The 23,507-nt window shown below is 42.0% G+C and overlaps 1 protein-coding gene across 3 annotated transcripts in view; it reads right to left on the bottom strand.

Annotated features, from left to right (window-relative positions):
* The window catches only part of UXS1 (UDP-glucuronate decarboxylase 1), a gene marked incomplete at both ends in the record, with an annotated part of 90,709 nt that overhangs the window by 27,005 nt on the left and 40,197 nt on the right, over nt 1-23,507 (bottom strand). For 2 of the 3 annotated variants that reach the window (XM_084235040.1, XM_084235041.1), the window contains 3 exons: nt 1,252-1,311; nt 4,534-4,638; nt 21,142-21,322. In XM_084235040.1, the coding sequence (XP_084091166.1) occupies nt 1,252-1,311; nt 4,534-4,638; nt 21,142-21,322 (346 nt within the window). Of the gene's footprint in view, nt 1-1,251; nt 1,312-4,533; nt 4,639-21,141; nt 21,350-23,507 lie in introns of all 3 variants that reach the window. The other variant, XM_084235039.1, reaches the window with a different exon arrangement.

Below are 23,507 nucleotides of genomic sequence, written 5' to 3'. Positions count from 1 at the left end.
GCATTTTGAGAGGCTAACTGACCACATAAGCACTCACCAAAAATCAGTGTAGAAAAACTAGTGATTTCCATGAGTTTTAGCAAAACATTATTCAAGAACCTAAACACAAGCTTTCGGCAAATATGTGGATAATTATGAGGTGGCAGGAGATGTCACTGGGCCATGGACAGGTAACATGAGTATTTTATATTTGAGACCTTTAAAAAGATTTAGCCTGCTGGATTGTACACACCACTCCTCTGTGAGCTAGTAGGAGGAACTAAAGGGGACTCACCCACTGCCCTGGGGAGGGAACTTGCTGACACTTTATTGAGACAAATTTGGAAAAAACAGGGAGGGGCATGCAGTGTCCACCTGCTTATTTCAAAAGCCAGTGGACCTTTGGCCCTGGAAGCACCCAGGATTTCAAAGAAGCAGAGGCACGCCACCTTTTCATAGGGATTATGAAGAATATAAATTGCTGTTAGCAAAATTTCTGATTTTTTTTAATTTGGTGCTTTTATATTAAAAAAAAAAATGTATCTCTCCCGGTTTTGCCCTTTCATTTCCTCACTTCTCCTTGCAGGAATGTGAAGTAGATAGGGCACTTCAGCCACAGTCTGGCTTCTGCTGCATCCACTGAGAAGTTTCCACAACCCTGCTCCCATGGTTTTGGGGCTGAACAGAAGGCACAGGGGGCCGAAACCACAGCCCCCTCCACCCTACTCCTAAGGCTGGTGTCCTCAATGGCCTGTTGGGCATAGGGAAGTGCTGTCGGTTGGAAAACAGGCTCCTGAGTTTTCTGGCATTACCAGGCATTACCAGGTAACAGGAGAGGCACAGCAGAGGTCCCCTCACGACACAAGCTTCAAAGGCCGACCCCAGGTTCCTGGCAGGCCAGCTTGCAGCACGCATCGCTCACATTGAAGCATCACACACGCTAACTACACTGGCAAAATACCCCCTATGAATCTGATTTCTGGGGCCCTTTCAGAGAATGGCAAAAACTTCTAGATAGATTTGAACACAGTGGGTCCTCACTGGCAAGGCGACACAGTCCTTGAGGCCTTGGCAGGAGAACGGGGTCATCCCACCCAGGGAGGGAACATGGAAACCAGTGGGGAGGGGAAGCCTGACTGGCGTGCAATGGCTTGGGAGGAGCAAGCTGGGCCTTCTCTAAACAGAATCCAGGGCTCACTTTGGAGTCCCTCTGCCCTTACAACAGCCAATGGGGATGAAGCAAGCACCACCCCACACTGTCCCACCACTCACCTCCATACACCTCAGAGGTGGAGGCCAGGAGCAGGCGAGCACCCACTCGTTTCGCTAGTCCTATAGAAGGCAAAGATATGATAAAATGGTCAATTCAGGAAACAAGGAAAACATATGAACACATATTTTTGCGAGCAGTGTAAGTAATTTCTTGGTTATTAATGGGATCCGATCATCCGTGCATCTTCAATTAGTCACTCCTACTGCACCTACTTTGGAACCAAAATAAAAACAGAAACAGTGAGATAAACACAAATGAGCCCAGAAAAGCAAAGAATTTGTTTGGATAGTTAAAATTAATTGTAAACTATTAATTGTAACTATTAAGAGACAAGGAAATTCTGCTGGTTTGAGAGAGATGGTGTGAGTGCTCGTTTCACAGTCTCCTTTGTCCCAACATATCACCCATTATTATTAGGCAACTCCAGCCTGGTAGGCAGAAGGCAAGGCCCTTTGCACTTCAATTTCCATTGCTTAGTCCCCCCAAACCATCCACCTACTACTTCCTCAACATGCTCTCTGCAATCTTCTGATGATGTCCGATCAGTGCACTTATTAGTCCTCTCTCCTGCCTCCTACAAGGTTCAGCTTAAACAGTACCTTCATTTGCTCCTTGCATTTAGAATGGAACAGTACAACCTTGTCACTAAGCATGGAAAGTCCTGCAGACACACTGGCAGGCTCCTGACGGACAGGAGCACATCAGACTGAGGCTACCAACCTCACAGACCCATGTCCCTCTCTGCCAATTTCACCCCACAGAGGTCTATGAGGGGTACAGATATACTACCAAACCACACCAACCACTGTGTAGAGACAATGGTCATACCTTCAATAGGAAGGATCCTGGCACTTTTAAAAACTTTCATATTTTGAGATAACTATAAATTCATATGTAGTTATAAGAAGTAACACAAAGAGGGCCTCCCCTGGTGGCGCAGGCGGTTGAGCTCAGTGCTGTGAATCTGTCCGCAGCCTCTGCGGCGCCGGTTCGATCCCGGCCGACCAGCGAGGGTCCCACATGGCGCGGCAGACCTCTCCTGTCTCACCCGCTGCTCCTCTCAGCAGTGTATTTCATCAGTCTGCCTGCTCTGTTCCCCACTCTGTCTCGGGTGAATCCTCTCACCCTCCCGCAAATCTGGCCTGTACTCCGGATCTTGTATAAATAAAAAAATCTTTAAAAAAAAAAAAAAGAAGTAATGCAAAGATTGTGCTCTCATGCGCCCACAGGCGCCCTCACCCAGCTTCCCCCAATGGTAAAACCTAAGAAAATCATCCACTGATTATCACACCCAGGAGACCAACATGGGTACAGCCAAGATACTGGACTTATGTGCCCCAGCACCCCTACTGGCAGGGGCTCACCTGTGCTGCAGCAGCACCCAGGTGTTTGTGCTGACAACTGGACAAAGAGGTTTCATCAGGAGGAAGCCTACCAGGAAGGAGCTGGAAAGGTTCAGTGCGTGCACTCTCAAATGTGAAATAGACTCGACAGTTCCTCACAGTTCAGATACCAAGCCCCATTTGGGTTTCTTTCCAACCTAGATATTGTCTCCCTTCAGCTTTCATCTACATAATTCCAAAAGACCCTTTACCTAAACTTCCTTAATGCCTCCAAGTTCAATCTTGTCCTTCAAGCCAAGCTCAAGAGTCATTTTTTGGGGGCCCCCCTGGTGGCGCAAAGGATTAAGCACCTCACTATGAAGCAATCCGCAGCCTCTGCAGCATGAGTTTGATCCCCGGCCAGCCAGGAAGCAACCCACATGGTACAGCAGACCTCTCCTGTCTCACCCGCTGCTCCCCTCAGCAGTGTATTTCAGTCAGTCTGTCTGTTCTGCTCCCCACTCTGTCTCTGGTGAATCCTCTCACACACCCCTCCCCCACATATCTGGCCTGTACCAGCTCTTGTATGCATAAATAAATAAATCTTTTAAAAAAAAAAAGTCATTTTTGCCTGAGCTCAATAGCATTTCCCTGGCTCCTCTCTTCTGAACCTCCCTCTTCCTCCACGTAACCATGGATGCCTGTACCCTTGTGGTGCCTTCCTGTGAGACGCCACGTTCCTTGGCAGAAGTGCTGAGTATATCCTTATCTCAATGTCCCTGCAGAGTAGACTGGATGGTGCCTTGGGTGCAGCGCCCACGTCGCCCTAACGGGCAGAATGAATGGTATCTTTTAAATGGTATCTTTTTTAAATACCACATGCTCAGTGACTTTTCCTCTGCTCTATCTAGTTTTAGTGCAAAGGAGGGGTTGGGGAGAAGGGGTTGGAGAAGTGTAGGGAGAGTTTGGGGAGTGGAAGGAGCCTGTGGTGAAAGAACAGGGATCGGCTGCTACCACACCCCACCTCTCGGCACAGGCAGGGCACTCTGTCCTATCTGGAGGTCAGAGCAGGGGTGGTAACAAGGACAAATGTCCTTTGCAGATTAAGAGAATGGACCACTATATTTCACTCAGAGCTGAAGTCTCCAAAATGTTCAGTCTCCCAATGTTGGTTGCAAGCCAACCTCCCGCTGCCCTTTCAGTCCCCCGTCACCACACTTTGCTCAAATTAAAACTTCGTGCCGTATCTCTCCAATCCATTTAGAGAACCTGTTTGAAACGTTCCTGTAATTAAATCCAATTTTCACTTGACATTTTGAAAAGTGGTTCCTGTCTTCCACTTTGCAACTAATCAAAGCCCCAAGCTTTTCTGTACCTGGGCCAAACATCAGCAAGTCTCCAATTTCAAGCATTAAAATGCGTATGTCATCCACAGTTCTAAATCTAAGGCAAGTTGTTGGAGTATACACACATGTGGCCACTTTTGCGGTGCTCTTCATTCATCTTGCACTTCTCGGGAGACTCCTGCACTTCAGTCCAGAGCCAGGTTCTCAGTTTCTACAACCCATAAAGACAGCTTTCCCCTGACTCTTTCCAGGTGAACTGCTGACACCCCGTGTGTGACCCACACCAACCCACTCAAGGACCACAATCAAAAAACCCCTCTCCAGTCCAAAGGTATAAACACCCTGTGTCAGGGGGTGGGAAATGCCTGCCTTTAGACTGAATGTTTATGTACCCCCCCAAATTCACCTGCTGAAATTTAATCCCCAATGATGGTATTTGGAAGTGGGGACTTTAGGAGGTGATTAGGTCACGAGGATGGAGCCCTTGAATGGGGAAAAGTATTTTTATAAAAGGATGAGAAAGGAGAAGATCAAACTCTAACAGAAGTCAGTTTGCTCTGAATTATCTAAAATATTCCCTACAGCAGCTATAAAAGAAGGCAAGGACACTTACCCAGCATGTTCAACGTGCCGATTGTATTGGTCTTCAGCGTCTTGATAGGGTTGTACATGTAGTTAGGAGGGGAGGCTGGGGAGGCCAGGTGGTATATCTGGTCGACTAAAGGAGACAAAAATGCAAGTATGCTATTTCCAACAGAAACACTCAAAAAATCTGAACTCCATAGAATTAGGCTGTACAAGAGAGATGTTTGCATGTCTTTTACTGAATTCTAGTTGCTATGGATTATTTTTCATCAGAACTAATTTACATTTACAATTAGAAGAACTTCAAACAAAAACAGAGAGTCTAATTATCTGGAACAAATAGGGTCAGTTATTTGGATTGGGCCTGGTCTCCTCTAATTAGAGTCAATCTGATTACTGAGTGGAGTGTTTCCTGAGATCTGTTTCAGGTAAAGCATTAAATCAGATCGAAGTCTGATTTTTCAGACACAGAATTAAACATGAATATCTAAAACCCCCCACATCTCTGGCCTACACCTCAACTCTTGTATGCATAAATAAATCTTTAGAAAAATAAAAAATGAAATAAACGTGTGATTTGTAGAACCAACCAGGCACAAAAGCAAAGGCACAAACATATGGGAGAAAACAGCCTAGTTTTACTTATGACCCAACTGCAAAACATCCCCAGTACCCCTGCCCCCAACCAAGGGACAGGCAGGGTGGTATTTAAAGCCATGAATGCAGCAGTTTGCAGGATGCCCTCATGCACAGGCTCACTCTAACACCGCCACCCCACCACCTGGCACTTCGGGGTCAGGTGACACATTCCACCACACAGCAGAGAAGCAGGTGGAGGGACCAACATCTCCCTGGGAAATGTCAAAGATGACAAAGCACGAGTAAGGCAACCCTGTCTCCAGACAGGTAAGACTGACATGGCATTCCACTACAGCTTCAGGTGAAAGAAAACCATTCACAGCAGAGATCCTAGGAATGGGAGACCTGCAACATCACCAAGATGAACCCTCCCTTACACACCACCATGCATGATGGCTCATGGGGACCCCCTCTGTCCCCAACCGCTTCCACTCCCCCACCTTCCCACCCTCTTCCCAACTAGGGATCACGGTTGTCCTTTGAGCTGATAGCACATTAGGATCTAGTCTCAGAGGAGACAGACTAAACAGGCAAACTCAACAACAAAACAAACAAAAACCAGTTTCAAAGATGAATTCTCTAATACAATTTTCTCAGAAAACAATTACTACCAAAACATGTCAAACCTCCCCACCCACCCCCATTCCCCACCCACCCTCCTGAAAATCTCCTGCCACCTCCAGGACAATGAAAAATCACTACAGAGCCCAGGGCCAGATCTGAGCCATCTCTGCACACACCTACTCCCTGCCCCACAGGCGAAGGGTGAAGTCAGGGCAGAGGGGGCAGCTCTACACCTTGGCAGCCCAGTGTTCAGGATTGCAAACACGCTCTCTACTTCATTTGCCTTGATTATCGATCTCTCCAGCCCAAGGGTGCCTGAGCACACAAGAACGACTGAGACCAGGGACAGGAGGAGCTGGAGGGTTCTATGAAGAAGCTATCTTTGGGAAAGTGGTTCTAGATATTACACAGGTTATGGAATAAGCTGGCAACTGTACTTTCTGCTATGCCTAGACCATATTCAAGGGAGGTAAGAACAACATGTGAAGATGTGATCCCACCTTCTGGATATTTACTTATGAGGCTTCTTGGCTTACCAGAATTTTTTCAACAGATTCCTGATTTTTTTAAGTCTTTCTATTTTAAAAGTTCGATTTATGCAATACTGTTCTACTGCTAGTCAAATACCAGTTTTGCTTTTTTCTTTTTGCAGAAACAGAAAAAAAAAATCATCTTAAAATTCAAATGGACTCTCAAGGACCCCAAAATTTTTGTGAAAAAGAAGAAAAAAGTTGGGTGACTCAGTATCTCCTGATTTCAAAACATATTATAAAGCAATAGTGTTCAAAACTGTGGTGCTGGCATAACGACAGACATATAGACTAATGGAATAGAACCCAGAAATAAAGCCTTTTGTGTTTGATTAAATGATCTTTGACAAGGGTACCAGATTACCAGATCACTCAGTGAAGAAAGGAAAGTCACTTGAACAAACTGTTGAGAAAACTAGATATCTACATGCAAAAGAGTGAAGCTGGACTTTACCTTACATCATAAACAAAAATTATCAAAATGAAATGAATATCTAAACAGACCTAATATGATAAAAATTCTATAAGAAAACAAAGGAAAAAAGTTGCATGGCAGTGAATTTGGCAAAAATTTCTTGAATATGATGCCAAACACAAAAGCAAAAATAGACAAATTGACAAATTGAAGTATTTTTTTCTACAGTATCAAAGAGCACAACCAGCAGAGTGAAAAGTCAAACCTCACACCTATTAAGATGTTATTCAAAATATAATATACAGAAAATACAAGCATTGGGAAGGATTTGGGAGAAACTGGAACTTCTATGCATTGCTGGTGGGAATGTAAAATTGTATAACCACTAAGGAAAACAATATGACAGTTCCTCAAAATATTAAAAATAGAATTAACATCTGGTCAGGAATTCCACTTCTGGATATATATCCAAAAGAACTTAAAGTAGAGCCTTGAAGAGACATCTGCACACTAATGTTCACAGTAGCATTAATCACAATAGACAGGCAGAAGCACCCCAAGTATCTATCACAGAGAAATGGAGACATAAAACATGGTATAGACACACACTAGACCTTGACACGTGTATTTTCACATATATCATTACATACATATTATTACTATATATATTTTTAAAACCCATCTTTGCTAACCACTGGGTTAATTTAAAAATAGGACCCATGCAATTGAAAGAATAATTTCTTTTTTTTTTTTTTTTTTTTTTTTTTAGGGATAACAATATTTTTATTCTGCTGTTAAAAAAAATTAACAAAGATGGCAATATAATTCCTTTAAAATCAATATTTTTGACATAAAGAATCTATACAGAAAAAAACACATTCTTTTGAACATATTTAGTTTTACAGTAAGTCCATTTTTGCCTTTTCTTTTTCATTTAACTATGGATTCATGAAAACATGAGACCAATCATTGGAAAACAGAGAGAAATATGCCCCAAATGTGAAAAAAGCAGAACACATTGATATGATTCCTCTCAATAAAATTTTTTTAGGGATATTTTCTTGGCTTAATTTCAGCACTTACAGAACTGACTTTTGATAAATCATTTTGCACCTGAAGAGACACACACCACCACCACCACCTCCCCTCCACCCCCCTCACCCCGCCACACACACATACACACACACACACACAAAGACAGGAGAGAGGAGCTGACCACTGTGGTTCCTTACGCCAAGTAGCTGTCTTCATTAATTATTATTTTTTTTTTTTACAAAGATAATGGAAACAATGGGATATGTAGGTTAAAGGAAGTTTATTTTAGTGGACCTTTCAAAGACTTGCCATTATCTAATTACACACACAAAAAATACAAGTCTAGAATTTGTCAAGACGTCTCATAGGTACCATTGTCAGAAATTTGTAAATATTTATGTGTAATATATATTATCTCTTTCATCTATCATGATTATTTATTATAGCTTTTGCAGAGCCACTGTAGTATTTTTCCAAATATTTCTATTTGCCTCCAATTTTGTAACCTGTTGTACAAAAGTGGATTTTTTGCATAATTGTGGTTTTTATTTGTATTTTGGTATACATGTATGTTATTTTTAAGTTAAAATATTTCTATTTAATGTTTTTTTTTTTCAGTTTTAAGGCTAAATTTTATTTGTTTCGTATTTCATACATCTATATTTTTATGCTAGCATTAGTATTTTTTTGCTAATAAGCCAAGCAATATTTTCAAGTGAAGACTGTTTTCCTCCACTACAACACTGTTATAACGGTAAAAATATATACTAAAATTTTTAAAAATCATAACTATTAAATTTCTTAATTTGATACTGTGTGTTATTTTTATGTAGATAGTATACTATATGTAGATACTACATATATGTATCTGAAGTGTTCTTGATTTTTTTTTTTTTATAAATTTTATTGTTATATTCCCCATACAATTGCAGCCCCCCATTCTGACCCCAATCCCTCCCCTCCCGCCCCCGCCCCCCTAAAAGTGTCTCTGGTTCATAGTTTTTTGTTGATTTTGATTTTCACTTTCTTATAGTTATTCATTTTCCTGGTCCCTTATTTAAGTTTTCTAGATTCCTGCTATGAGTGAGACCATCCGGTATTTTTCTTTTTCTTTTTGGCTTATTTCGCTGAGCATGATCCCTTCCAGCGCCATCCATGTTGCAGCAAATTGCATGTGTTTATCTTTTTTGAATGCTGAGTAATATTCCATGGTATATATGTACCACATCTTCTTGATCCAGTCATCTATTTTTGGGCATTTGGGTTGTTTCCAAAGCTTAGCTATTGTAAACAGTGCTGCTATAAACATAGGGGTGCAGGTGTTCTTTGGAATTGATGTTTCTGTGTCCTTTGGGTAAATACCTAGGAGTGGAATTGCTGGGTCATATGGAAGCTCTATGTTTAGTAGGTCCAGAAATCTCCACACAGCTTTCCACAGTGGTTGGACCAGTTTGCACTCCCACCAACAGTGCAGAAGAGTTCCTTTTTCTCCACACCCTCGCCAACATTTGTTGTTGCTAGTTTTTTTAATATGTGCCATTCTCACTGGTGTAAGATGGTATCTCATGGTAGTTTTGATTTGCATTTCCCTGATGACAAGTGATGTTGAACATTTTTTCATATGCCTGTTGGCCATTTGCATTTCCTCTTCAGAGAAGTTTCTTTTAAGCTCTTCTGCCCATTTTTTGACTGGATTATTTTCTTTGTTGTTGTTGAGTCTCATCAGCTCTTTGCAGATTTTTGTGATCAGTCCTTTATCATTAGTGTTGGGTGCAAAAATGTTCTCCCAGTTGGTGGGGTTTCTCTTTGTTTTTGTTATTGTCTCTTTTGCTGTGCAAAAGCTCTTTAATTTGATATAGTCCCAGCTGTTTATCTTTGCCTTCACTATCACTGCTTTGGGTGATGTGTCTGTAAAGATGTCTTTGATGTGCAAATCACGTAGTGTTTCGCCTATATTTCCTTCTATATATTTTATGGTTTCAGGTCTTATGTCTAGTTCTTTAATCCATTTTGAGTTGATTTTTGTGTATGGTGTGAGGTGGTGGTCAAGCTTCATTCTTTTGCATGTAGCGACCCAGTTTTCCCAGCACCATTTATTGAACAAACTTTCTTTGCTCCAATGCATAGTCTTTGCTCCTTTGTCAAAGATTAGTTGACCATAAATCTGTGGGTTTATTTCTGGATTTTCTATTCGATTCCATTGGTCTGTATGTCTGTTCTTGTTCCAATACCATGCAGTTTTGATGATTATGGCTTTGTAGTATAGTTTGAAGTCTGGGAGTCTGATGCCTCCATTCCCTTCTTTTTTTTTCAGGAGAGCTTTGGCTATTCGGGGTTTTTTGTGATTCCATATGAATTTCATCAATAATTGTTCTATTTCTTTGAAGAATGACATTGAAATTTTGATTGGAATAGCATTGAATCGGTATATTGCTTTTGGTAGGATGGCCATTTTAATAATGTTTATTCTTCCAATCCATGAGCAGGGGATGTCTCTCCATTTCTTTGTGTCTTCTTCTATTTCTTTTAACAGTGTTTTATAGTTTTCTTTGTATAGGTCCTTTACCTCTTTTGTTAGATTTATTCCCAAATATTTGATTTTTTTTGTTTCAATAACAAAAGGGATGGTCTTTTTGATTTCTTCTTCTTCAGATTTATTGTTTGTGTATAGGAAGGCTACTGACTTTTGCGTGTTGATTTTGTATCCTGCCACTTTACTGAACTGATTGATGAGTTGAATTAGCTTTTCTGTGGAGTTTTTGGGGTTCTCTATGTATAATATCATATCGTCTGCAAATAGTGACAGTTTGACTTCTTCTTTTCCTATTTGGATTCCTTGGATGTCTTTCTCTTGTCTTATTGCCCTGGCTAGGACTTCCAGTATTATATTGAAAAGCAACGGTGAGAGTGGACATCCTTGTCTTGTTCCAGATCTTAATGGAATTGCTTTCAGCTTTTCACCATTGAGAATGATACTGGCTGTTGGCTTGTCATAGATGGCCTTTATGATGTTGAGGTATGTTCCTTGTATCCCAAGAATTTCAAGGGCTTTTATCATGAATGGGTGTTGCACTTTGTCGAAAGCTTTCTCAGCATCTATTGATATTATCATATGGTTTTTATATTTCTGAAAGAATAATTTCTTAAGAAAACATAAAACCTTTTAAAAGTGTTTAGTCTGGGACCATCAACATGCAAACTCGTGGAAGGGGTCTATGCAAATAGAAGGAAAATCCTGTGGGTACTGCCGGAACCCCACAAGTTTTCCTGAGTTGATAAACAGCTAAAAATAAAGTAAAAATTCTCAAAGGTGAATTGCAAATACAAAATAGTTCTCACAAAGTCCCATCATTCTTAGGTTGCTTTACTTTTCCCAGCTTAGGACATGACGAAAGGGTTCCTGTCCAATCGCCCTACATAGCTGGATCGACACCACACAAGGGCAGTGCCTTTCTTCTTTCAGACAGCTCTTTACTCTCCAGGCCTCTCAGCAGGGCTACCCCAGGCTCAGAACAGAATCAATCTAGAGAGACCTTCCAGCAGAGAGCACACCTGGCAGAGAGCACACCAGTTGTGCCCAGAGCAACACCTGCTCCCCATCTGCCTCACACATCACTGGCAGTTCTCCTATCATAAATGGGCCCCCCAAAGGCAGTGCAAAGCAAGGTGTATGGGTTGAGATCCAACTGCATAAACTGTTCAGTGCTATTTTTACTCTTGCCTTGACAACACATGCAGGGTGGGGGAAAACTGCATCAAAGACTAAGGAAAAAAGAGCACTGAGTGCACAATTCCCCACCATCAAAGACATGGGCATTTACAACCTGCAGCCATCCCCTCATCTGCTCAAGTCCAGGTTTTCTTCTTCAAGGCTCCATTCACATATCAATTTGTGTGGCAAGTCTTGCTGCTTCCCCTGGTCAGAGAAGTGCTCCCTCCTCTCCCCATTAGTTAGCAATTACTTCATTCTGCCTCAAGTGCTCCACATGCATCTTTTTCACTAGCTATTAAGTTCACTGAACACAAAGAGCAAGTTTTTCTCCCTCATGATCTCCACAGTAGTGCTCTCTGCGGGAGAGCAGATCTCGTCCCCTAAGAGCACGCACAGATGCAGACTCCTGAGAGAGCCAACATCTAGAATGGCCAGGCCAGCCAGGAAAGCTGCAGTTGAAAACAAATACCCCTCAAGCGCTCTGACTCAGTAACGCCAGCAGAGGAGAGAGATGAGCCAGAGACAGAGCTTCCTCCTCCCAAAGGCTAGATAGATGACAGGGTTTGCTGTTTTTCCATCTTTTGACAGCTTAGCTCAACTGCTGCTCCCCATTCATCCAACCCCACGCTAGACAAAAGACGTCATATTTACTGAAGGAGCAACAGTGGCACATTTAAGAAGAACCTGAAAATCCACATTTCCAATGTCCTGCTTTCCAAAGAATGCGCTTCGCCTGAAACATTAGTCATAATGACTTCAGGTCCAATCCCAAAGAGAGCACAGCACCACACTGCTGACTAATTAATCTATCAAGGAACTATGGGGAAAGCAGGGGCAACTTTAAAACAAGCATAAATCAGAGATACTATGAAAATACTAAGTAATATAACAAGCAGCAAAGTCAAAGCTCACAGTCCAGAGAAAAATTCCTCAAAGATATCAGCTGCATAGTTTAAAGTGCACCAAAAATAAGCATGACATTCAAAAATCTAAGACGGGGGTGGAGAGAGAAACAAAAGGGAAAAGAAAAGCATGTCCATCCACTTGCTGGACAAGTGCCTCTAGATACTGACCGCCAAGTTGCCCTCCCACACCCTGTCACATTTACGAGGTCCTGTGCTGTAACACAGCTAGAAAAGCAGGAGGCTTAAGAAACAAGCCTGAAAGAGCTCAAATTAATGATCAAGAAAGGGAAAGACAAACAGTAAACTAACGTTTTCCTTTTTCACATAATTTCCTGCAATAGACCCAAAACAGCATTCCTGGCAGAAGGGAGGCACATTTTTACGTTGGGAAGACGGGTGAGGAGCGGGGTAGCTGAGGCCTGCCTGGCCCCACCATGAATTCTGAAAACCCAACCAAGTCTCAGTGCAAATGAACTTCTTAAAGACTTTTATGACGAATTTCTGTGTGTCTGAAATCCACATACGTGACATATAAATATAGAAGGAAAATGTTAAAATCGAACAACCTGGGATAATTCAAAATCATTGTTCAGTATCCAAAGAGATCAAATGTTACCTCCTACGAGAGGTGAAATTCACACAAAAAACAACTGAAGGTCTACATCTCCTCGCTGATTTATTTTTACAGAAGTTCCCAGGTTAGTATGAATTAAGCCAGACCTCCTCCTTGTGCCAGGGTCAGGCCCTTCTGAACTGATAAGGATTGGCTGGAAAGTGAAGCCTCTGGGAAAAAAAGGCTTGGTACATTCTAAGTGATTATTCAGTACACAGTAAATTCCCATCATAAAGACATGAGCTACACATTTCTTTTTCTACAGTCCAAGTCCAAGGCCTGGCATAAATCTGCACAAGATGCCACTCACTGCAGCAGAGAATGCATAACTAACCCTTTTTCCCCAATACCAACTATTTATCAAAAACAAGATTTAAAAAGACAAGCTTGGGGGCCTCCCTGGTGGCGCAAGGGGTTAAGATGCAAATGAAGCTATCCACAGCCACTGCAGCAGGAGTTCAATTCCCGGCCATGGAGCTACCCACATGGCACAGCAGACCTCTCCTGACTCGCCCGCTGCTCCCCTCAGCAGTGTATTTCAGTAGATCCACCTGTTCTGCTCCCCAATCTGTCTCTGGTGAATCCTCACTGCACCCCACCACACACACACACCTCTGGCCTGTATCCCAGTTCTTGTACGCATGAATGAATATTTAAAAAAAATAAAATAAAAAGACAAGCTTTTCCAAGTAAATGTTAACTGTGATAATCCATAGAAAGGAGAGGCTCCAGGTTCCCTGCCCCACCCAAGGAAGGGTGGAGCTGAGCAGGGAGGAGAAGCTGGACAAGACAGGGAGAAGGAAGGAGGGAAGATCAAGAAGACCTGGAGGAGGCAACATGGAGTAGAGACATGTGAAGAAGCTGTATTTGCTTCTCAGCCTTGGACTTGTACCAAGGACTTGGGGGGCATGAAAAGAGACACTTGAAACAGATGTGGGTGAGAGACCCGTGGGGAGGCTGACAATGACAGCCTTTGTCTTAATTTTGATTTTGCGCTTTTTCTTTCCAGACTTGCCTGGCCCCTTCGGCCCCTTTCCTATATGGGTCCCCTCCAGAAGTTGCTTTAGACTTGAGGCAGGGCTAAGTGGTCCTGCTTTGGGCCAACCTTGTTTGGCTGGGCATTTACCCACGAGGGGATGGGTACCTTTGGGTGTTTCATGGGGAAATTTTTAAATTATATTCTTCTCTTCTATCATTCGTTAATTGTATTAAAGTTCTTTTCCACTGACCGTCTTAGGCACTAGAGTATGTTTTGTTTTGATGTGGCGGAAGGCAGAAACTATTTAGAGCAGGCAAGTTTGGGGGTCCTGGTGTGCCCCTCACCTTTCCCTGTAACATGAATACCACATTTCTCTTGGCACAAAGAAGAGAAAGAGGAGGCTTTCACCTGGATTTCATATCAAATAACTTTGACTTAATGCGAAGGGAAGCTGACACAGGCCCAGAATCAAAAGTTACCAGTCAATACTACTGCTTGACAAATCCCTGTGGGCTGACAGCCAGCTTCCCTGCCCTCAAGGTGCCCCAAGTTCTGAGGGAGTTCACCTTCGTAACAGCACATCATCGACCAAACATCAATAGCAACTGAGTGTCACTGTAAGAGTTCCCGAGAACTCTAAGTTAAAAAGCAGGTATCTCTGAGAATTCCTGCCTTTGCATTTTGTTTATATTTGCAACATAAACTCTAAATGAGAAAGAAATCTATAAATTATAATTCAGAAGAAATACTCTAATCAGAGGAGCATTCCTCAAAGGGACCCAGTTATTTGACCAACACTGTTTCTGCCCTCCCTTCCTGAGCTCAATTCCCAGGAATGTAGGTGTTCACAGCCCAGTGTCTCCCACTGTCCCCTTCTTGGATTCCACTCCCCTTGGCCTTGCCCAGGTCTTCTGCACCTGGTTAAGGGTTAAGTAACAGAAAGGGCTCCATACATTGGTTTCCTAGACTATATAATGAGGTTAACTGCTCACCTCACCTGAGTGTTGAAGAAGTTACATTTGGTAATCACTTCCAGGGACCAGGGTGGTGCCTGGAGCACAGTCTGTTCACTAGGTGCCAGCAACCATCCTCCTGCTGGCCAAGTGCTCCAAGTTCCAGGATCAGGCATCCCACAACATAATGGGCACTTCTGCCTTTTCCTGTTCTTTACAGAAATGCTGATTTAAAGATGCCAATGTATGCAGATGGTGGACAAGTGCACTGAGACAGCTTCTGGGGGAGGGTCAAGACTGTAAGCATGAGGTACTGGAGAGGCAACCTAAGATAATGATAACAGTGACTCAGGTGTCTTCTGGGTAGCTTTCTCGAGTAAGGTTTATGATGGTCCCATATTGCAACAAGTTGAACATCCAACATCACAGCAATAATCAAGGGATGCTATATTTATATAATGAGAAAATGCTAAATGGATAATTTTGAGGGGAGAAATGTCTTTGTAAAGAGAATTGGGACAGGCCACAAGATACTATGTAGCTGCTAAGAAAATTAAGTGGCTCTCTATACATGAAACAGAAATACGAAGACCTAGAAAGCAGGCAGAAAATAAAGTGAAGGGCAATATAGAATATGCTCATCTAACAGGAAAAAGGGAGAGTTTGAACACCTATTTGTATTTACTGGGTCACATATAAAAACTGTGGATGAATACAAACAAATTGTTTATAGCAGTTTCCTGAGGAGAGTTGGCAAGTGGGAAGAAAACACAGAGCAAGAGGAAAACTTCACATCTTTTTAACCATAAACATATTTTGCATATTAAACTGTTCTTAATTTTTTTAAAAAATCACATTAGGAGAAGTAATTGGATGTTAACATTAAGAATATTTTTTGCTAGGAGAATGAGGGATAATTCTTCATTTTCTTTTTTATAATTTTCCAAATTTTCTTCAACATGTTATATGTTACTTTTATGATCAGAATATTTTGAAAGGAGAGAAAAAATGTTAGATTCTCTTCCATCTCATACTTCATTAAACACACAAACAAGAAACACAACTCTTTAATTTAGCTCAAAATATTTTTTAATTTCTCTGGCGATTTCTGCTTTGACCCATGTGTTATTTAGAAATATGTTGTTTACTCCCCAAATATTTTGTGGTTTTTCCAGTTTTTCTTTTTTCTTTTTTTTAAGATTTGTTTATTCATTTATTTGTTTGTTGTTTTGTTTATACAAGCACTGGGTACAGTCAGAAGTGTGGGAGGATGAGAGAATTCACCAGAGCCAGAGCGGGGAGCAGAGCAGGCAGAAGGACCGAAGTACACTGCTGAGGGGAGCAGCGGGCAGCAGGAGAGGTCTGTGCGCCAGGTGGGACCTTCCTCTGGTGGCCAGGGAGCAGCCGGGGATCGAACCGGCGCCGCATAGGCTGCGGGCAGCTTCGCAACCCAGCGCTCAACCACTGCACCACCAGGGAGGCCCTTTTCCAGTTTTTCTGTTATTGATTTTTAATTTAATTCTATGGTGGTCTGAAACTACACTTTAAATAAATTTCTATTCAACTTTCTTTCCTATTCTATTAACAAAGTTCGTTAAAGTGTATTTGATGGCCCAGAATGTTGCCAATCTTGGTGAATATTCCATGTGAGCTTGAAGTAGTCTATACACCCAGCTGACTGATGGTTATGTGAGTTCAACTATGTCCTGGTTTTCTGCCTGCTGCATCTGCCAATGTCTGATTGACAGGTGAAATCCCCAACTATGATAGTGGATTCACTGTTGAGAGGAGAGTGGACAAGACAGGAGAGGTCTGCTGCGCCATGTGGGTCACCTCCCTGGCTGGGGATCAAACTCATGCTGCACAGGCTACAGACAGCTTCATAGGCTGCATCTTAATTGGCTGGATCTTAACTGGTTGAGCCACCAGGGAGGCCCTCATTTGTGTCACTTTACAAAAACTACAGCCTAACACCAAATAATCCCCGATAGTTTAAGTAAACTTTTCAAAATGAAGCAAAAAGTACACCACAGGCAACATGATTGAATATTTTTCTAAACTTGGGATGGTTATAGCGTGAGAGGAATTAAAAAAAAAATGGTAAAAAGGAAATAAACGAATGAGAGTATATATTATAAAGGTCTCAATGTGATTAAAAGTCAAAAGCTGGACTGGTGGGTAAGGGATGTTAAAGTACATGCCAAATGATTAACATCTTTATCATGAATGTCTCATACTAGAAAGTGAAATTTAAAAATGGCAAAAGAAACTAGATTTCTTTTCTGAATTAACATGTTAGAAAGTTTAACCTTTTCTTAACAAAGAAATGTACCTTGTACCATAGTTTGCTATCAATTTAGCAAAATATTTCTGTTCTGTCAGTAGTGTTTTTGTTTTTGTTTTTTTTTTTAAGAGACTGTTCAATGCTTCCACTGTAGAAGTGAAACAGATACCATACAATGAAGGGGACATATTAGTATTTGGCACAATTCTTATTTGGACTGTCTAAAGAAATAAAATTCAGACAAAGATGTTTATAACAAAATTATATATAATAAAATTTATAATAAATGTAAGGATAAGATTAAATAAACCAAGATATAGTTATATTAGTTATATAATAACACTGCTCAGCAATCACACTGGCTCCTCAAGATACTACCTACTGACACAGGAAAATGTTCATGATTTGACAAGAGCAGAAAAAGTAAAATGCTATACTACCCATGCAGAGGAGAGGCAGAAGATTGCACAAGCTTCAGTCCACAGCCTGAGGCTAATTCTGGCAGTACAACAGACCTATAACTCTGTGCAGACCGTAAGCCTCTAGTGTTCCTGACATGTATATGGAGATGACACAGCTTACCTTCCAGGGCTTGGTCAGATTCAACTATAAATGAATGTGAAATATATGTGACTCTAAGGTCCAGAATCAAGCACCTGGATGCAATCTCCAAGTCTGCCTAAGGTGCCTGTTTTAGTGGTAACTAAATTATCACAAGCTGGTACACAGGAAGTATAAAAATGTATTCTCCATGGATTGGAAGAATTAACATTATCAAAATGGCCATCCTACCAAAAGCAATTTGCAGATTCAATGTTATTCCAATAAAAATTACAATGACATTCTTCAAAGAAATAGAACAAATATTGATGAAATTCATATGGAGCCACCAAAAACCCTAAATAGCCAAAGTTCTCCTGAAAAAAAAAAAAAAAAAAAAGGGAATGGAGGTATCAAACTCCCAGACTTCAAGCTATACTGCAAAGCCATGATAATCAAAACTGCATGGTTTTGGAATAAGAACAGACAACAGACCAATGTAACCAAATAGAAAATCCAGAAATAAACCCACATATTTACGGTCAACTAATCTTTGACAAAGGAGCAAAGAATATGCACTGGAGCAAAGAAAGTTTGTTCAATAAATGGGGTGCTGGGAAAACTGGGTTGCTACATGCAAAAGAATGAAGCTTGACCACTACCTCAAACCATGCACAAAAACCAACTCAAAATGGATTAAAGAACTAGACATAAGACCTGAAACCATAAAATACATAGAAGGAAATATAGGCGAAACACTACATGATATGCACATCAAAGACATCTTTACAGACACATCACCCAAAGCAGTGATAGTGAAGGCAAAGATAAACAGCTGGGACTACATCAAATTAAAGAGCTTCTGTACAGCAAAAGACACAGTAACCAAAACAAAGAGACACCCCCACTGACTGGGAGAAAATTTTTGCACACAACCCTAATGATAAAGGACTGATCACAAAAATCTACAAAAAGCTGATGAGATTCAACAAAAACAAAGTAAACCCAGTCAAAAAATGGGCAGAAGAGCTAAAAAGAAACTTCTGAAGAGGAAATGCAAATGGCCAACAGGCATATGGAAAAATGTTCAACATCACTTGTAATCAGGGAAATGCAAATCAAAACTACCATGAGATACCATCTTACACCAGGGAGAATGGTACATATTAAAAAAACTAGCAACAACAAGTGTTGGCGAGGATGTGGAGAAAAAGGAACTCTCCTGCACTGCTGGTGGGAGTGCTAACTGGTCCAATCACTATGGAGAGCGCTGTGGAGATTTCTTGAACTACTAAACATAGAGCTTCCATTTGATCCAGCAATTCCACTCCTAGGTATTTACCCAAAGGACACAGAATCATTAATTCAAAATGGCACCTGCACCCCTATGTTTACAGCAGCACTATTTACAATAGGTAAGCTATGGAAACAACCCAAATGCCCCAAAATAGATGACTGGATCTATGGTACATATACACAAGATGTGGTACTTAAACACAATGGAATATTACTCAGCAATCCAAAAAGATAAACTCATGCCATTTGCAAGAACATGGGTGGAGTTGGAAGGGATCATGCTCAGTGAAATAAGCCAGAAAGAAAAAGAAAAATCCCAGATGGTCTCACTTATAGCAGGAATTTAGAAAACCTAAATAAGGGACCAGGAAAAAGACTAATTACAATAAAGTAAAGAACAAAATAAACAAGCAACTATAAACCAGAGACACACTGGAGGAGCGAGAGGGGGGGAGTAGGATCAAAACAAGGGTGGTGGGAATTGTATCGGGACTATAATCAAGATGAAAATGTATACATTGTGCAAAAATGAAAAATGATGTAAAAGTATATAAAATAAAAAAAATTTCAAAGAATGTATTCTCCCACAGAGTTCTAAAAACCAAGTCAAAAAACAAGGTGTGGGGCCTCCCCCCCGGTGGCGCAGGCGGTTGAGTGTAGTGCTATGAAGCTGTCCGCAGCCTCTGAAGCGCGGGTTCGACACCAGCCGGCTGGAGAGGGTCCCACATGGTGCAGCAGACCCCTCCTGTTGCTCCCGCTGCTCCCCTCAGCAGAGTATTTCGTCAGTCTGACTGCTCTGTTCCCTGCTCTGTCTCTGGTGAATCCTCTCACCCTCCCACGCATCTGGCCTGTACCCCGGTTCGTGTATAAATTTAAAAAAAAAAAAAAAAAAAAAAAAACAAGGTGTGGATAGGACTGTACTTCTCTGAGGGTTCTGGGAAAGAATCCTCCCCTGCCTCTTCCAACCCTTCCTTAGTGGAAGACTCATCACTTCAACCTCCGCCTGGATCTCTCCATGGCCTTCTCCTCTTCTCCCCATTGTCTGTGCCTTACCATCCTGTCTCATAAGGACACTTGCACTAATCCAGGCTCACCTCACCTTGCTAATTAATTTCATTCATTAATTTAGTTAAGGAGGTTCTTAATTATATCTGCAAAGACCCTGTCCCTACATCAGGTCACATTCATAGATTTCACCTATCCAATCTACTCCTATACCATCCAACCCTACATTCAAACCATAATCCCTTTAAAGTTGCAAAGCCACTGGAGGGTTTTCCTCTTACAAGAGGAATTTCATTATTAATTCACCATTCTATATCAACTAACTTCCTGTATAAGCCAGAAGTAATATCACAAAGTTGGGCAGGCAGCAGACTGATTGGGCGATAAGTATAAATGTGTATTACATGAACACTAATTCAAAGGACTGCAACTTTCAAAAGTAGGGGTGCCATGTTAGCCACCTTCACCACCCCCTTCCAGATTGCCAGCTGACTGATTAAAGTGCACCTTAAAAATTTTTTTTTTTTTTTTTTTTGTGGGACCCTCGCCGGTGGCCGGGGAACGAACCAGTGCTGCAGAGGCTGCAGGCAGCCTCGCAGCCCAGCGCTCAACCGCTGTGCCACCAGGGGAGGCCCGCACCTTAAAAATTTAAAAAAAAAATAAAAATAAAAAGGCCTCCCTGGTGGCACAGGGGTTAAAGTCTCAGCGCTATCACGCCATTGCCAGCCACTGCCAGCATGAGTTCGATCCTTAGCCTAGTAGCTGGCCCACATGGTACAGCAGACCACTCCTGTCTCGCCCACTGCTCCCCTCAGCAGAGTATTTCAGTAGATCTGCCTGTTTACTCTCCACTCTGTCTCTGGTCAATCTTCTCACCCCTCCTCCCCCTGCACCTCTGGCCTACACCCCAGTTCTTACATGCAGAAATAAAATAAATCTTTAAAAAAAAAAAAAAAAGAGTGAAGACAAACATTCACACTATCACACAACTATTCTTTGTCATAGGAACTGGGACAGTGTTTTACACAAGGTAAGACCACTTCAAAAACAAGACAAAACACAAATAATCACTGTGGCCAAGTCACACGGCTAACTCTGGGGGGTGGCTGATCAGGGAGCTCATCCACTCTGCACAGCGCATGACAACCACACAGCATCTCACTCACCTTCAATGTAGAGGGGCTCTACCACGTCGTGGTTAATCAGCTCAAAGTTCTCGTGGCCAATCCAGTGCTCCACATTTCTTTTTCTGCCAGTGAAGAAGTTGTCTACCACCGTTACTTCATGGCCATCCATCATGAGTTTATCGGTGAGATGGGAACCCACAAACCCTGCTCCTCCAGTTATCTGCAACAGGACAACGTGTAAAACACTTCCAGAAAAAGCACAAGAGAACATGGCAACAACTGACTTCAAGGAGACAAGTCTTTGGTCCAGCTGCAGGTTTAACAAACTCAGGAGCAGGGGAAGGAAGAGGACAGTAAGGGTTTTAAAGCAACATCTTCACCTTTTTTTTTAAAAGATTTTTAAAATTTATTTATTTTTATACAAGAACCGGGGTACAGGCCAGATGTGCGGGAGGGTGAGAGGATTCACCAGAGATGGAGCAGGGAACAGAACAGGCAGACTGAAGAAATACACTGCAAAGGGGAGCAGTAGGCGAGACAGGAGAGGTCTGCTGCGTACAGCTTCACAGCGTGGCACTCAACTGGTTGCCTGCGCCACCAGGGAGGCCCTTTTTTTTTTTTTTTGTAAGATTTTATTTATACAAGAACTGGGGTACAGGCCAGAAGTGCAGGAGAGTGAGAGGATTCACCAGAAAAAGAGTGGGGAGCAGAACAGGCAGACGGACCGAAAGCACTGCTGAGGGGAGCAGCGGGCAAGACAGGAGTGAGACAAGAGAGGTCTGCCGCACCATGTGGGTATCTCCCTGGCTGGTCGGGAATCGAACCTGCACTGCAGAGGCTGTGGACAGCATCACAGCGCTTCACTCAACCCACTACACCACTGGGGAGACACACAACATCTTCACTTTTAAGCCAAAGCAAGAGAGCATATTACCTGTAAGCTTCTAAGCGGCCTAAAAATTAACCTTCAGTAAATAATAAAAACAGCAGTTATAGGTTTTAACAGGCTGTCTTTGACAGAATCTTATATTATTATAAAGTTCATGTTTTACAATGGATGGATCACTGGCCATCACTTATATGCTAAGTTAGAATTATATTTATTAAAAAGTGGTTAGTAGGGCCTCCCTGGTCAAAGACAGTGCTGTCAAGCTATCACCAGCCACTGCAGCACAAGTTTGATCCCCAGCCAGCCAGGATGCAACCCACAGCAGACCTCTCCTGACTGGCCCACTGCTCCCCGCAGCAGTGTATTTCAGTAGATCTGCCTGTTCTGCCCTCCACTCTTTCTGGTGAATCCTTTCACCCCCCGCAACTCTGGCTTACACCCCAGTTCTTGTATGCATAAATAAATCTTTAAAAAAAAAAAAGTGGCTAGTAAAATGCGGAGATTTGGTGAACTACCCAAAGTATGTGATACTTAAACTGGACTCAAACACCTCACAGAAAACTAGTATCTTTCAAATTGCTTATAAAAAATCAAAAAGCAACAGATGCTATTTATAGACAAAAGGCCTAAATGATTAAGTTCCACTGTTTGGTTAATGTATGAGCAGGCATGTGACCCAGTCAGGTAAACCACGAGTGATGCAGCCATGAGGGGTTTATGTGGGGTGTACAGCAAAAATGTGCTCCCAAAACTCAAATCATGGGCCTCCCTGGTGGTGCAAGGGGTTAAGCACCACACTGTGAAGCTGTCCGCAGCCTCTGCAGCACAAATTCGATCCCCCAGCTGGCCAGGGAGCAACCCACATGGTGCAACAGACCTCTTCTGACTCACCGGCTGCTCCCCTCAGCAGTGTACTTTGGTCAATCTGCCTGTTCTGTTCCCCACTCTGTCTCTGGTGAATCTTCTCACCCCCCGCATCTCTGGCCTGTACCCCAGCTCTTGTATGCATAAATAAATAAATCTTTTAAAAAAAAAAAAAACCTCAAATCATAACAAGTGGGAAAAGTCGATTGTGTTTGAAAAAAACACTTTTTAGCTGATAAAATAACTATTCAAATTAAGTGACCGAATTAGAGAGAACTAGGTAAGTGTTTGGAAGGTAGGCGTGAAAAGATTAAACTCAGAAAACAAATGTGCCATGTGAAACTGTCACTGCTGTTCTGTCTGTTCTCTGTCCCACTCTGTCTTCTCATCCTCAGTCAAAACCCTCATTAAGCTCTCATTCCAAACTAAAAGAATTAAGAAGGAAAACAATTCTTTTCACCTAAAATAAAGAGCATAGAAACGCCCAGGGCTACGGCTTTGAAATATTTAATTTGCCAAGATGGGAGTCGAGCAAGAAGATGGAAGAGTGGAGACACTGGGCTCGCCTCCCACACATACAACTAAATTGGAGTAAATCAAAGCCAAAACCCCTGAGGGGAGACAGGGGCCTCTCGAGTACACGCTAAGAGCA

Source organism: Talpa europaea (genome assembly GCF_964194135.1).
Source record: "Talpa europaea genome assembly, chromosome: 6".
Classification (NCBI taxonomy): domain Eukaryota; kingdom Metazoa; phylum Chordata; class Mammalia; order Eulipotyphla; family Talpidae; genus Talpa; species Talpa europaea.
Note: the sequence above shows the minus strand (reverse complement) of the source record. Positions and strands in the feature narration are given on the sequence as shown.